This window comes from Erithacus rubecula (assembly GCF_903797595.1).
Source record: "Erithacus rubecula genome assembly, chromosome: 17".
Classification (NCBI taxonomy): domain Eukaryota; kingdom Metazoa; phylum Chordata; class Aves; order Passeriformes; family Muscicapidae; genus Erithacus; species Erithacus rubecula.
In genome coordinates this window covers 15,163,163-15,177,758 of record NC_136669.1, presented here as the reverse complement: position 1 = coordinate 15,177,758, position 14,596 = coordinate 15,163,163, and the positions used below count along the sequence as shown (strand labels likewise).

General features: G+C 49.2%; 1 protein-coding gene and 1 long non-coding RNA gene across 10 annotated transcripts in view; one reads left to right on the top strand and one right to left on the bottom strand.

The window, feature by feature from the left end:
* The first annotated feature begins 390 nt into the window (after positions 1-390).
* On the top strand, positions 391-1,094 carry LOC306809162. The gene is made up of 2 exons (XR_013776184.1): positions 391-859; positions 946-1,094. It is a non-coding gene; the product is annotated as an uncharacterized lncRNA (long non-coding RNA).
* Positions 1,095-4,745: 3,651 nt separating this feature from the next.
* TBC1D24 (TBC1 domain family member 24) overlaps positions 4,746-14,596 on the bottom strand; it is a 37,103-nt gene continuing 27,252 nt past the window's right edge. For 4 of the 9 annotated variants that reach the window (XM_079321095.1, XM_079321090.1, XM_079321093.1 and 1 more), the window contains one exon: positions 10,461-14,383. In XM_079321095.1, coding sequence (XP_079177221.1) covers positions 14,229-14,383 — 155 coding nt within the window. In that variant the 3' untranslated portion in view covers positions 10,461-14,228. Of the gene's footprint in view, positions 5,361-10,460; positions 14,384-14,596 lie in introns of those variants that run through there. The other 5 variants (XM_079321088.1, XM_079321089.1, XM_079321092.1 and 2 more) reach the window with 3 other exon arrangements.

The following is a 14,596-nucleotide window of genomic DNA, read 5'->3' as shown; positions in this document are numbered from 1 at the left end:
GTCTAGGGCTTTCCTATCCTGTATAAACCCTCTGATCTTCCCCTTTCCCACACCATGCTTCTGTGTGAATGCAACTGGAAAAACACCCGTGTTCCTTCAGATTCTTCAGCTCCTGGGAATGGTGTGGAGAGAAGTTCCTGAAATGTCCTGTCAGGGGCTTCTCCAGGACCACATACTGTGTGGGGCTGGTCTTCATCCTTCCTTCCACAGGGCATCCATGCTGGCTGCCAGCATTCAGCTGGCAGTGGGGATCAAACCAGGGCTTCCCACGAGGAAGTTATACCCGTGGTTTGAAAATAGCATTTATTTGCTCTGGGTTGCCATAGTTACTGGCAGAAGTCGTGTGGCTCCTGCTGCCGGGTTGGGAGATTCTCTCCATTGTGGCATCACTATCTGGTTCTACCTTCACCAATGGAAAAGGCAGGAATTTCTTGGGCATTAGGTAGGTTCTGCATGGGATGCCCCCTTCCACCCTGGTACCCTTCAGTAGCCTGCTGGCTGCACCTGAAGTGCTGTTGTGGATTTTCAGTCCCCAGTCACAGGGTTTGTAATTCTAGGAGGAGCCAATGTGGTTCTCCCAGCGTGGCACCTGTCCCTACACTGCATCTTGAAGCTCTTGGAAGCAGACACTGAAAGCCAGCACACCCAACCTCCCACCATACTCCAGCCCTGGTTGGTGGGAAGCTGGTCTGCAAATGGGAGCCTGGAACAGCTGGCATATCCTGGAGAGGCAATGCTGGAGACACGGTGAGATGGGGATGCAGCATGGGAAGGACACTTGGTGGCTGGGAGCCATGTGTGGGCTGTGCTCCAGGGCTCCCTGCAGAGACACCCAGAGAAGAACAGAACCAATGCTTGGGTTAGTCCTTCACTGGGGCCTTCCAGCCATGGGGTTTTCCTGCCAGAGGTTTCTGGGTGCAGGCAGTATTTGTTATCTTCCCACAGCCATGGCAGACACCACCCCAGAGAGAGAGCCTGGAGCCAGCCTGGGATGCTACTGGGATTCTCCTGCCTGTGGATATTCTCCTACTGCCCTGTGTCACCCACCGAAACAGTGGGAAAAACAAAAACCCTCCAACAACATTTTTATGTTAGAGAGTCAAGGCATTACTTTACTATATTGTCAGGATGTTGTTCTGGCCAGGATGTACTGCAGAAACCATCTCATCCACACAAAGCCCCATTGTGCAGAGAGATTCATTCCATGACAGATTCCCCCAAACTTTCTACAGTCAAAACCCATAGAAATGCACTGTTTCAAAGCTGATTTGTCCAGAATTGAGTAACCCCCAGTATTGAGTTTCCCATTGGATCTGAATCTCCTTGCCTCCGATGTTAATTAGATCTTCGTTCTCAGATTTTTTTCTAAGTCCTTTCTGGAGGAAATGTATCCAGCTCAGCCAGAGGCAGAGTCTGGGGCAGATGCTCGTAGGTGGCCCGCTGATGTTGGGCCGATGGCCTTTTATCTTTCTGGGTATCTGTGGGTACTCCCAGTCTATTGGTATGTTAAGCCCATCATGCCTCACCTAGAGCAACAATGTCCTGGGAAGAAGCTTCAGTTCCCTTCCCCCAGGGCAAAGGTAAACAAGTCTGGCTAAAGTTATATACAAGTATTTTTTAAACTGCTATGCTTTTCGAGCTGTGGGAGCTGCCCTGGGAATACAGGGAGAGGAGCATGTTGGGAACAGGATGTAGCAGGACAAATCCAGGCCCAGGTTGCCACAATCTTTTTTGAGGATGGAGCTGCTGGCAGATGCTGAGAATAGGCAGCCACAGGGCACCAAAGATGGGAAGGATGATTTTGGGTCATTACACTCAGTTTTGGGGAGAAAATTTGGGCTGGTGAGGGCAGTAACTTTCTGTCACCTGGGTAGGAGCTGCTTCAGAACCATGTGCTGGGCTGCTCCCAATGTGTCCTTTGTCACTGAGCTGGGACAGTGCCATGGCTCTGCCCCCACAAGCTGCTTCTTTGTGCTGCCTGCTCTCCCTTGGCCCATGGCCCTGGCAGGTAGGGAGATAAACCCTTGGCTGGCTGGCAGAACAGCACCTTCCTGCAGAGCTGCTGAGCACGAGGTGCTGAAAAGCCACTGCCATGAGATGCACCAGGGCAGGAATCTCTTCTCCCCTCCCTGCCTGGCTCAGCTCGTATCAGAGCTCTCACTACCAATTATCAAATTAAATACAATCCCTCTGGCACTTCCCAGGTATTCCTACACAGCTGCTGTGCTTGGCTCCTCCTCCTTTGGCTCCTGCACTCTGATGGAGCATCACCTCTGCCATGCCACCATGCCAGCCTCTCCTCCAGGGTTCCCATCCATATGGAGCCCTCAGGAGCCAGAGATGAGGCTGAGATAGGGCTGGTGCCAGTGGCAGCTGTCTAGGAGCCCCTGAAGCTCCTGTCCTCTGCAGCTCACGGATGCAGTGCTACCCCCACCTCCCACTCCCTTCCTGCACACACACTCTGCTGGGCTTGACGAATGCACTTAGAGAAGGATATTTTTGGCTGGGTGAAGAATTTGCCAAAACAGGGTCAGATTGTCCTCATCAATTGTTCTGTGCATGGGTTGGGGCGACCAGTTTTTCTGCAGATGTATTTCTGGGTGTGGGTGCTGGCAGTGCCCCAATCTCACTCTGCCTTGCCAGGGGGACCACAGCAGCTTTGCTCTGGCCCCTGGCAGCCCCTGTTAGCTCACAGTGGGTCAGCACATCCCACAGCCTTTTCTCCCTGCCCCACCGTTGGGCAAAGGATGTGGCAGCTGGTGCCTTTCCTGGCCATGCCCCTGCTGCCCAGGACCACTCAACCTAAAATGCTGTGGGTAAGCCAACTTAACCAGTACTTGGTTATTGCTTTCTTCGAGAAAAGACAAACTGAAAGGCAGAAGGAATCTGTTTCATTTGTTATGGTTATTCCCCTCTCAGGCTGTTGTTTCCTTTCTTGGTTTGCTGGTGAGCAGAGAGGCATGAGCAGAGAGGCATGAGACCTTTTCATTTTAAGTGTAATTTTTGTGTTTTCTGGGTTTGGCGTCTCCCTTGCAGGCAGTTCCTCTCCTCCAACCCCCGCTGTGAAACCAGTGGCAAAAGGACAGTTGGCTAATCATGGCTAATCATGGGTTCAGGGTGACATCTGCTTCCATGAGCACAGCCCAGGCGGGCAGCCCATGGTACCCACTGGCACTGGTGGCTGCAGGACCAGCGCCTGTTTCCCAGAAGCATGGGCACCTCCTCTGGAATGAACAAGCTGGCAAGGAGCAAGACTACAAGAAAGCAGAAAAAGCTGTGGCTGTGGGAGGGAGTTTCTGTTCCTCTTGGGCTGGAAGAAATGCTCACCCAAACCCAAAATCCATATCCTGAGACTGGGTATGCTGGTTTGAGCTCTCAGCGTCTGCCCTATCTCTGACTTCATGTGCTGCCTTCTCCTCTAAACCTCTGGAGACCAAAGTGCTGGTGCCTGCAGACAGGAACATACCCAGCCCCAGGAGATGGTATTTTAGAGCTGCCTTGGCAGGACAGAGAAGAAAAAACTGCACATTTCACCACCAGCCCAGCCCCAAGGCTGGGATTTGTCACACTGCAAAGGGACTGAGCCCTGAATGTCTCTGGCTGCTGCAGACAGGAAAAGTGGAGGCAGACCCATGTGGGACTGAAGTTTGGGGACCTGTGTGCCAGAGGCTGATTGGGATTTCCTCTGCACATGCCCATCATCGACCATGGGTGTGGCATCCAACAACTCCTTTGAAGGAAGCTCCCTCATGCCCAGTCATAAATGGCCTTATTCAGACCTGTCCTAGCAAAGATAACACACCACAGGGAAATTCAGAGACCCCCAAAGGCTCCAGTTCAAGTTTTCTGTAGAGTGGGGGGCAGCTGGTTACCTGCAGGTTCCTGCTGGCCATTCACATTTGTGTTATAGGTGCATCCCAGGCCTCAGCCCATGACCACCACTACTGGCAGGAAATATGCTGCCCTCAGGGCTGAAATACCCAAGAAAAATGATATTTGATAGGAGAAATTACTGTGTGTCATGGACCTGCTCACCTCAATGCCACCAAAGCAGCAGATCTGCATAATGACCCCAGGGTTTCCAAAGCCTAGTCCTCTGTTTTCTAGTGCTTTTTAGGCTGCTCATCCATCATGAAATAGTTTAAATTGGAAAAGACAACTGAGATCATTGTGTCCAAGCACTACCTGAGCTTGGCCAAGGCCACCACTAAACCATGTTCTTAGATACCCTAAGCCTACTTGTTTCTTGAACACTTTCAGGAATAGTGATTCCATCACCACCTGGGCAGCCTGTACCAGTGCCCAACTACCCTTTCCATGGAGAAATTTTCCCTAATATCTGAACTTCCTCTGGCACAACTTGAAGCCATTTCCTCTTGTCCTGTCCCTGTTCCCTGGAGCAGAGCCCAATCCCCCTGGCTGTCCCCTCCTGTCAGGGAGTTGTGCAGAGCCAGAAGGTTCCCCCTGAGCCTCCTTCTCTCCAGGCTGAGCCCCTTTCCCAGCTCCCTCAGCCTCTCCTGGTGCTCCAGCCCCTTCCCCAGCTCTGTTCCCTTCCTTGGACATGCTCCAACCCCTCAGTGTCTTTCTCGTTGTGAGGACCCCAGAAGTGACCCCAGGACTGCAGGTGCCTCAGCAGTGCCCAGCACAGGGGCTGGTCACTGTCCTGGCCTGTGGCCACCCCATGGCTGGTACAGGCCAGGTGTCACTGGTCACTGTTGACCACAGACAGCTGTCATGGGCTAGGCAGGCACTGGGCTCCTTGCTGGGCCAGAGCCATGGCTGCATTAATCACTGAGGTTTGGAGAAGACACAGCCAAGATGGCAAAGTTCAGTGGCTGCAGATAAAAAGAGCAAGAGTGTTTGCAGATGACAAAAGATCATACAGGGATGTTGGCTCGGGAAAGGGGAAGAGGAAGAAGAGACTCAGTGGAAAGATGTGGGGGAGATATGAAAGCAATTAGTTCCTCTTTCTATCATATCCCCTAAGCACAGCAGAAATTAAAAGGCAGCATATGTTGAACAGATTAAAAGAAGTTGATTTTATATATTTTGTTTATTAGCTCAGAAAGTTTAGGCATTGTTCAGAAAGCCAGAGATAAGGACAGACATGGCCCAAAGCCCAGGGAACAATAAAAGTGACAATCGAGCACTGTGTTTTTCAGCACTGCTTTGATGGTTTAAAAAAACAGGAGGTTTTACAGTGGGCATAAAAACAGCTTTGTGTTTCCTTTTGGGAAAGGGGGAAACACCATCACCTTAGTCCCTGATGGAAATGAGACAACTGGGATGAGTGAAGCCATACCACGTCCTCACAGCCTGGTCCTGCACTGGACTCTCCTCTTCCAAACATTCTCCTCTCCCTGGAGTGAGGAAGAGGCTGGGCTCTCTTGGTGTGTACTGGGAAAGGGGAGACACCTCCCTTCAACATAGGGGGACTGTGATAAGATTGCAGCCCTGTATCTAAGATCAGGACAGAGCCCCCACCAGCCAAACATCTCAATCAAATCTCAGTTTGGTCCCTCCTCCATCTTCCCTCCAGGATACACAAGGCTCTGTCCTCACCCATTCTCACACACAGCTGGCTCCAGGCTGGCTGACCCCAGAGGTCAGGGATGGCCTGCACAGTCCCAGGCCTTTCCAAGAAACAGCCAATTCTTCCATACAGAATTTTTTCCCATCAGCTGACAGAGTCAGGATCACATGGGGAAGCTGAGCTCAGGTTATTTCAGAATGCCTGTACACGTGTATTAGTAATATCTGCTGAGGCACTGGCTCACCCCACTACTGCTTGTTCCCTGGACACTTATCCTCGTGCTCCAGCCCTCCCTTCCCATTTCCATGCTTGCAGGAAAACTCCTGCTGCAGCAGCCCTTGGAGATCTCTGCATCTCACTGGGAGCTGGGATTGCCGGGTGGGAGGCAGCAGCTCCATGTGCTGGATCTCACCAGGCAGCACTGAGGATGGCACAGCCTGCAGAAATGGCAGCAGGGAACGTTTGGGATTGGGATATAGGGATTTTTGGCCCCCAAGAGCTTTCAGAACAGATCCGTCTGTGGTTCTTTTGGTGACAGTGGGGAACCAGCAGCAGGGAGGATGGGCTCAGGACAAGGTCCTTTGGAGAACACCAGGGTTGCTGGGGCCAGGGCAGGGCTGCTCCACAGAGGATAGTAGCTGGCTCCAGGCATCAAGAGGGACCTGTTGGATAATCCCCATTTCTGCAGCCTTGGGAGAAGGGAGACCCTTATCCCATGCATAAGGAGGAACAGAGCTGCTCCCACAGCCTTGGTGTGAACAGGGTGACCAGCATTGTCGTGGCAGTGCCTGGAGCCACAAGGGCTCACTGTTGGACATGGCTGCTCCTGCCAAAAGCAGTGTGTTTCTGCAGAAAACTGCCCAGAAGTAAAAAACTTCCCCCTTTTCCCTATGCTTGCAGTGCAGCTCTCCTCCTGGAGGGGGTATGTTCATCATGTGCCTTTCATCCTCCCTTCATCCCTAGCAAGTGGCTTTTCACATGGATTCACATCCCTGGATTTCACATCACTGCCCTTCTGAAAACCTCCCAGGCTGGAGGCGCACAGAGCCTGGGAAGGATGAGGACCTTGAGCAGCTATGTCCCAGGCTCTTGGAACCTCTACAAGTTCTCCTCTTCAGTAGGGTGCAGATTAAATATTAAACCCTTAAAAACATCTCCTGCCTGAGAAAACCAGCGTAAAGGCAGGGCAGAAGCTGACTGGAGTGCAGCCTTGTGTGTACAAAGAAACACAGATCCAGCCCTGACAAGCAGGCTCCGGCCGTCCGAGGGACGCACCATGGCCAAGGTCACGAGCAAATCAGGCCAAAAGCTTCTGCCTGGAGTGAGTGTGTGCTGGTTTGCAGGATAAGTGCCTGCCCTTCCACTTCCTTTGGGCAGCCCTGGACCCTCTTCTTTGCAAGCAGCTCTCAGGACAGCCCAGGACTGGATCTGACCCAGCTGGAGGTTGCTCTGACCAAGGGAATAGGCTAGAGCAAACACCTGTTCCCACCAACCAGAGGAGTAGCCCATTTTCCTCCTAAATATGGGCTAGAAATGCTCCCCAAGAGACTGGTCTGAGCTGAAGGCATCTCCAACACTGTCAGAGGGCTGAGCACAAGGCAGGCAGCTGGTCTGGAGAGGTGCTCCCACACATCCTTGAAAAGCCCTAACTTGCCCCTGCCTCCCTCCCAAGGCTCTGTTGAACACTTTAATAAGATTTTCTCAGTGAGTCAGTTATTCCTCCTGTGGTTTCCACTTCTGCAATTTCAAAAATCTGTTCATGAGTCTGTTATTGCTCATTAAGGAAGAAAGCCATCCTGAGGAGACCCACACCCTCAAGACTTCTAGGAGCTATGGCTCTGCAGTCCTTAAACTGAACTCAGCTGAACTGCTGAATTCAGTTTCCGAGCTGGAGTTGACTCTGGGCACAACGCATGATGGGCTGCAAAGAAAGCCGTGACTCTGAGAAATATTTCACCCCACAAGAGCACAGTATCCTGCAGGAGCTGTGGCTGGTGTTCTGAAGTGCAAGAAAAGCCTAATGAGCTCGAGAGAGAGATTATGACTGTTTGTTGGGCAGATCCTTACAGGAGCATCCATTTCTGTGAGCTGTGGAACTGCTGAAATCCATTTCCCTCTGGCTTTGTCTGAATGGTGGGTAACTGGGAGGGATTCTGCTTCCCAGCATGGTTCCAGCCCCAGCACAGCCTTTCCCTGCAGGAAGCAATGCTGGAATTCACTGCCTCGGTTCTGTGAAACAGGCAGCTAAACCTGGGGAAAACCAGATCTCTGAGATATTGCTGTCTCTTTCTCCAATAACTTGGTGTGAGTGTGGCCATGGGGAAGCCCTGCAGCTGTGGAAGCCCAGTTCCACTGCTGCACTGTGCCCAAGGGCTATCCTGTTGTCCAGCTGAGGGGAGCAGGTGGCTGCGGAGTGCTGCAATTCAAAGACACAGCTGCTCGTGGCAAAGCTCTGGGGGTGCCAAGGACTGATGCAGATGTACCCCTCGTGCCAGCTGGCTGCCAGAACCCAGACTGCAGGGTGCCACAGCTCAGCAGGAACCCCACAGCCACTGGCTTTGTGCTGCTGGAGCTGGCAGGGCTATCCTCAGGCAGGTGTGACTTGCCATGCAGGAAGTCCATGGATAAGATACCGGACTAGATGTACAGCTGGACCCAGCTCAGCTCAGTGGTAGTTTGTGGAGATTCAGCCCTAAACCTCCCTTGAACAAAACTGAACAAGTTGTTGCTCTGCAGGATTCACAGTGCGCAGCCAACCTCGCTTGAGTTGTGGTCTTTCTTGGGCTTGAATTCAGAGCATTATCAAGCTGAGTGTGCCAAGCACGGTGTACTCAGATCCTTGGAGCAGATAAGGATGCAAAAGGGAAAAAAAATATTCTAGAAGAATTGGCTCCCTGCAGCACAGCCAAGAGTTAACAGAGTGAGGGGGCAAAAGTGGGTCTTCACATAAACCCAGAGAAGTTTAAGGAGGAGGATTTCAGCATGAGGAGGATGTTTAAGGAAGAGGAACAGACTGTGCCCAGCCACTGCCAGTGGGAGAGTTCTGGCTGCAGCCAGCTAGGCTGCTGAGCTGGTGCAGCCAAGGCTGGTGCTGCTCTGGAATGCTCACGGATCAAAAATGTGTACTCCCAGTCCTTTATGGGACAGAGGATCCAGCATTACACAGGCTGGGAGGATGATCACTGGCTTGCTGGGCTTGCACTTTTCCCCATGGGATTCCAGACCTGCCTCCTTAATTTCATGGCTGAGGGACGAGGAGGGTGAGCCCAGTCAGAAATCCTTCAGTCAGTGACACATGGAGGGCACAGCCATAACTCTGGAGGACATTTAATGACAGAAAGGGAGGTGGCTCAACATGTGGCCATGGATTAAAGCTGTGTCAGCAATGGGAGGTGCATGGTCAGGTTCAGGACAGTTCTGGTGCCTTATCTACCCTTGCCCAGCAGCATCCAGCTGCAGGTTTGCAAAGCAGGAACAAACACACTCCACTTTTTCCCAGCTGAAGTCTGTACCCAGCTCCACCCAAGAGCCGTTGGTGTGGTCTGAAATCAGTCAGTAGCAGCCTATGTCACCAGAGTATAGCCAAGGAGTGCAGCCACAACCCTCCCAGAGGCTCAGGCACAGGCTCTGCAGCCCACAGCTGTGCTTGGGAAGGGCAATAGCAGGGCAGAGCTGGAAGCACCCAGTTAGGGGCTTGAAAAGGCAGAAAACCCTTTAAACTCACTGCCAGAGACAATGTTGTGCCACAGCTGGTTATAAAACATCTCTCAAGGAAGCATGTGTCTCTGAGACATTTACATAAAGGCCTGTACAGAAAATCCAGAAAAAAAAAAGCACAACTGGCAAACATCAGGCTGTTCTACTGCAGTAGCACAGCAAGACACAGCACAGCCTTCCTTTTCCAGTTTAGGCTCCTGCAGCTGCTACCAGCCCTGAGACATCATCCAGAACCTTTCCACCACTACACTTTGTAGGCAGGACACTTAGCTTCTGTTGTCTGATGCAATCAAGCACATTCCCTCTCAGGTCTCAGTCACTGGGTTTACAGCAGCTGTGAGGTCCCAAAACAGCTGCCTGCACTGCTCAGCTCCTCACACCCCTCACTTACATCTTCCTGCTACTAAGCACCTTCATGATTAAGTTTACAGCCTTTAAGGGAGTTGTAAAATTCTGATTTATGGTGTGTAAGACTCAGGTCACCTTTGGAAACCATGTGAAGAAAGCCCTTTTGGATTGCAAGGATGGATTTGCTGGTGATGGAGGCACAGGACCAGGCTGAGAGGAACCTCTAGTGGCCACGGGCTTCCTGTGCAGCAAACCTCCTGGCAGCACAGAGCTGGCCAGAGAATCAATCATCTGGGAATTGGTTCTGCCAGCTCAGCAATCCCTTTTCCACACTGAGCCTTAAATCACAGCTCTGCTCTGTGGTTCAGCAGCACAGCAGGCCAGATTTGTATATGAGATGGATATAGACGGGTGGGAGTCTTTTGGGGGGAAATACCCAAATCCCTTTGGTCTGACATCAGCCTGTTTAAACCCCCAAATTTCATGGAATTCCACCTGTTTCATTTACATCCTTAGTCACTGCATGGTCTGATTGCAACTTACAGGTGCTGGTGGCCAGAAGACACCCCTAACCTCCACTCTAAACCTAGGCAGGGCTGGGACAAACCATGCTCCCTGGCTCTGCAAAGGGAAGAAGGCTCATGTCAGAATTTGCTATCTAGAGACTTCACAGTCAGTTTGACACCTGATCTCAGGGGAAGTTTTGTGATATCTGAAATCAGGAACCGTGTAACCACCTCACCACAGTGAGAGTTCTGTCAGAGAACACATGCTCCAGGGTTTCTCTCAGTTTCAGGGTGCCTTTTGCTATGAGCTCTACTGGAAGGAAAAGACAAGAACAAAGGACAAAGCCAGCAGCCTCCACAGTCAAATACTTTTAATATAATCCAAGACTCTGCACAGTGACAAAAATACCATTGACGTAGGGCAGTGATTTCAAGATAGGGTAGAAAACCAATTCAGCAGCACATCACCACTCATCTGAAGAAAACATCACCCCAAATAGTACACACACACTCAACCTGACTATGAATAGTCTGAAATTCATGACAGAGAGCTGCAGAACAGCCAGGTGCCCACGCCTCGGCTGTACCCAACAGCCTGACTCAGTATCACTCATAGAAGCTGAGCTCTTGCAGTGCCATGGTTGTGGGTCAGCTCCTGGCTGTGGCATCAGTGTCCCCATGGGCAAAGCAGATCATGCCTCACCAAAAATAAGGATGAATTTCCAAGGACAAAGTTCACAATTGCAATACACACACATGAAGAGCAGTTGATGGATCTGCTCATGTCACCTCTCTGTGGGTTACCACAGATCTCTACAGGCATGGTTTAACTCTTCAAAGAAAAGTACTGGCCCCCACTCCATTTTGACTTCAGATATGTCATGAAAGAGGAAATGAGAATTTTTCCTTCCCCTTTGCTGATTTGCCTCTATTAACAGAAGGTTGACTAATGTGCTGTATCAGAAAAAGAAGCATGCCAAAGTGCAGGAGCTGCAGGAAAGACAGCTCAGGTGCAGTGAAGTCTGTCCAGCCTGGCTGGATATAGTTCCCGTGGCCTGCAAACAGCTTGGTTGCCATTTACAGTGAAGTCAGGTTTCAGATGTCAGGAGTTTCTAATATTTTCTGCCTTCAAGAAATATGACCAAGCAAAAATCAGCTTCTCAGAAAAGCACAGACACTCTCACAGAACCGAGGTGACCAATGCCCAGCCAGCAGCTCCCAGCCCAAGCCCATCCTGTGACTCTTACTGCTGCCAGCACGATCACAGACAGGGATTACAGCCTACTGCAACAGAGGTGCAAGTAGTAACCGACGACGAAAGCACTTAATGGCTGGAGTACTTGAGATAACTCCACTTTCTGAAAAGATGTCTATTGTAGTCATTGTCTTCAAAACCAGCCTGTGGCCTCCATCTCAAGACCTCCACATGAAACAAACTGTTTGAACTTTGACATAGAGTTGGTCAGCAACAACAATTAACTGCAGAGAGAGAAAAAATGCCTCTTTGCTGCTCGGAAGACAACCAAGTAAAAATGCTGTTCTTCTAAGGTGTCTCACAACCACAACAGGAATGATGGATAAGGATTTGCACAACAAGGAATATCCATTTTTACTGAACACTGTAGAACTGCTCTCTCTGGATTATTGCAGCTTCTTGCTCACCCAGGATATTCCAGTTCAAACCACACAGACCAGTCCCACAGGGTGGCTGTGGCAGGGCAGTGCTTTACCAAGCCAAACCAGTCTTGTGCCTGGCCTCCAGTACTGCTCCTTGGATTCTCACACTGGTATCCTATGATGAGTTTCCAAGCAACCAGGAGTTATTTCAGATTCCAAACACCCAAATCACTGTGCCCCAAGAACAGAGCAGGGAAATGAACACGTTTCTGAGGCATGTTTCTTAGATATGGCTTAAGACAAGATACTGACATAGTTGCACCTGGCAGGGATTGGAGCGAGGAAATCCCACCACACTGCCAGATGCAGCCAAGTTTTTGCAGATAAAATTTATTCATTTGGAGTAGAAGATTACACTCCCACAAATCCTATCAGCACACAGCTCCAGGGATTTTCTGACAACAAGCTGGAAATCAATACTATTGTGTTTTTGAGTTGTTTTTTGCTCCCAAAGGCACTTCCTCAGACAAGTTCAAAAGAGGAGACTCAAACCAAATGAAAATCCCACCTACACTAAGGAGAATCTATACTTTTGGGTGATTTCTTTTGTCTGAGGAAGCTTGTGGGATACCTACAAGGGCAAAGTAACATGGGTGGCTTGAAAAATAGAGGGTAGCATCAGTCAGTGTTTGCAAAAAGCCAGATATGACTAAGTTCTTCCACATCAAAATATATTAGTATAACTGAATTACCTCTTGCAGTTCAATCAAGCTTATGGTAAACCAGTGAAAAGACAACAGGGCAGAACTCACTGTGTGGGAAGGAGATAGGGAGGCTCAATGACTTTCAGACAGGGTGAGAGAATCCAATTCCAAATACAAATGGTGCAAAAGACTTCTTAAACTGTTCTGCACATAGCCTAATTTTTCAAAGAGTTATTTTGACAGAAATTCAAAATGGCACCCTAAAAAGCAAATCTTATTTTTGCCAAGTTTATGCATATACTCTGCAAGAGGCAATCAAGTCGTCAGGTACTGTCAAGCTGGATAAGCCAACATGACCAAAAACTCACCTCTGAATATGAATGTGATCCTGTTCAGCCTATCTTTTATCATTATTTATATAAATTTTTCCTTTTAATGAACTTCAAGCTTTAATAGCAATAACATTAAGTAGCAAACTGACTTTAAGCAATTTTTTACATTGAACTATTTAGAAAATCAGTAATTTATCTTTTCCTTCATTTTCCCTGTTGTCATAAATCTTACTAGTGAGTTACTCAATGAAGCTCTGAGCATCCTGTTGTATGTTCTGGACTACTCACTGATGTTTATTTGTGCTTCATGTGGGAGAAGTTCCACAACAGATAGTGCATTTTTTGGATAAAGACTCTGGGGAGTTGGCTCCAGGCATTACATGCCACAGAGCATGTCAGCAGAGAATGTAGGAATGCTCAAGAAGGAGCAAAGCCTGTTTGCATCACTCAAACCCTACCAGAACATACAGGAAGCAAAACTGTTACCTTCTCAGGAAGGATCTCATCACTGGGAAGACATCTGGAGAAACAGTGTTGCCTCCAGTTCTCCTGGGAAACTCATTCACTCCGAGATTTGCTTCCTGCCTTCCTTTCTTTACTTGTGGGGAGAGGATTAAGTTCCCCTTATCACCATGTCTAATTCCCCAAACACATGGGGATATCAGCACAGTTATTTTCAGATTTAATGCTTCATTTCAGCTCCCAGAAAAGATGAGGAAAGGAGCATTTCTGAGCACTGCAGATACTCTCTGGCTTTCAGCTGCCTGATACAGGGAGTGACTGCAAAGCCATCCTACTGATATGGAACAGGAATGTAAACAAAATCAAGACTTGGAGATATCACCATCCAGCCTGGATGCATTTCTCAGAGGCAGACTGCTCAAACATACACAACTGGAACATGCCAAAGGTTTTGGTACAAGTACATCAGCACTCATGGTTCTGGTGTGAAAGTAAGAGCTTCATAACTTAATAGTACTGATCTGTCTGCACAATGTCTCCTCATAGGAGAGCAGTGATTTTATGAACTACTATTCTTTGTAAAATCTGAGGTCACCAGTGCTCCCTGTGAGGAGACATTTGATATTCCTGGCTCAGGCCAGGTACTGGTGCCCGTGGCACAGGGCTCTGCAGCACAGCTCAGCCAGAGCTGTGACACTGAGGAACTGTGGACTTAATCCTATCCCATGATTCAGACCTGTATCCACCTCTGAACCCATCACATTTTCATTTTTACCAACAGTCACTGAATACAGATCTCTAGAGGTAAAGGGACAAGCAGTTAACCAGATACATTACTTCACCTTGATCTGTCTTAAATAAAGTAAGAGTAAACAACTAGGCCTGCATGCAAGTGCATCACTTAGGAATGACTCCCAGCACTGAGCCCAGCAGGAAGGATGCTCCAATTCAGCTTCTGTATCGGAATTTACCTGGACAACTGAAAAACTAGCTGATTAATGATATCACATCAACCATTCATGGTGTCCCTGAAGCCCCATACCTCCAGGATGGAGATCTGGAAGCTTTCAGAGCACAGTGGCTGGTTATTGAAAGTGTTGCAGTGGCTGGTTCTCCCGTGGTTCAGATCTGCATCGAGGTACAGAGCCTGGCCATCACCACCACCTGGGAAGAGACAAAGGCAGGGTGAGGATGTCTCTGCATTTCTTGGGAAATTATGGGAAACAGCTGTACAAAGACTTTAGTGCTTTTCCCAAGGGTTGCAACTGGAAGCCCTCAGCAATGTTTGTTTACTTGATGTCTTCAGATATAACAGTATATCATGAGATGTATAGATTTTGAACGATAATATCAGAACTGTATTATTTCTTCTAATAA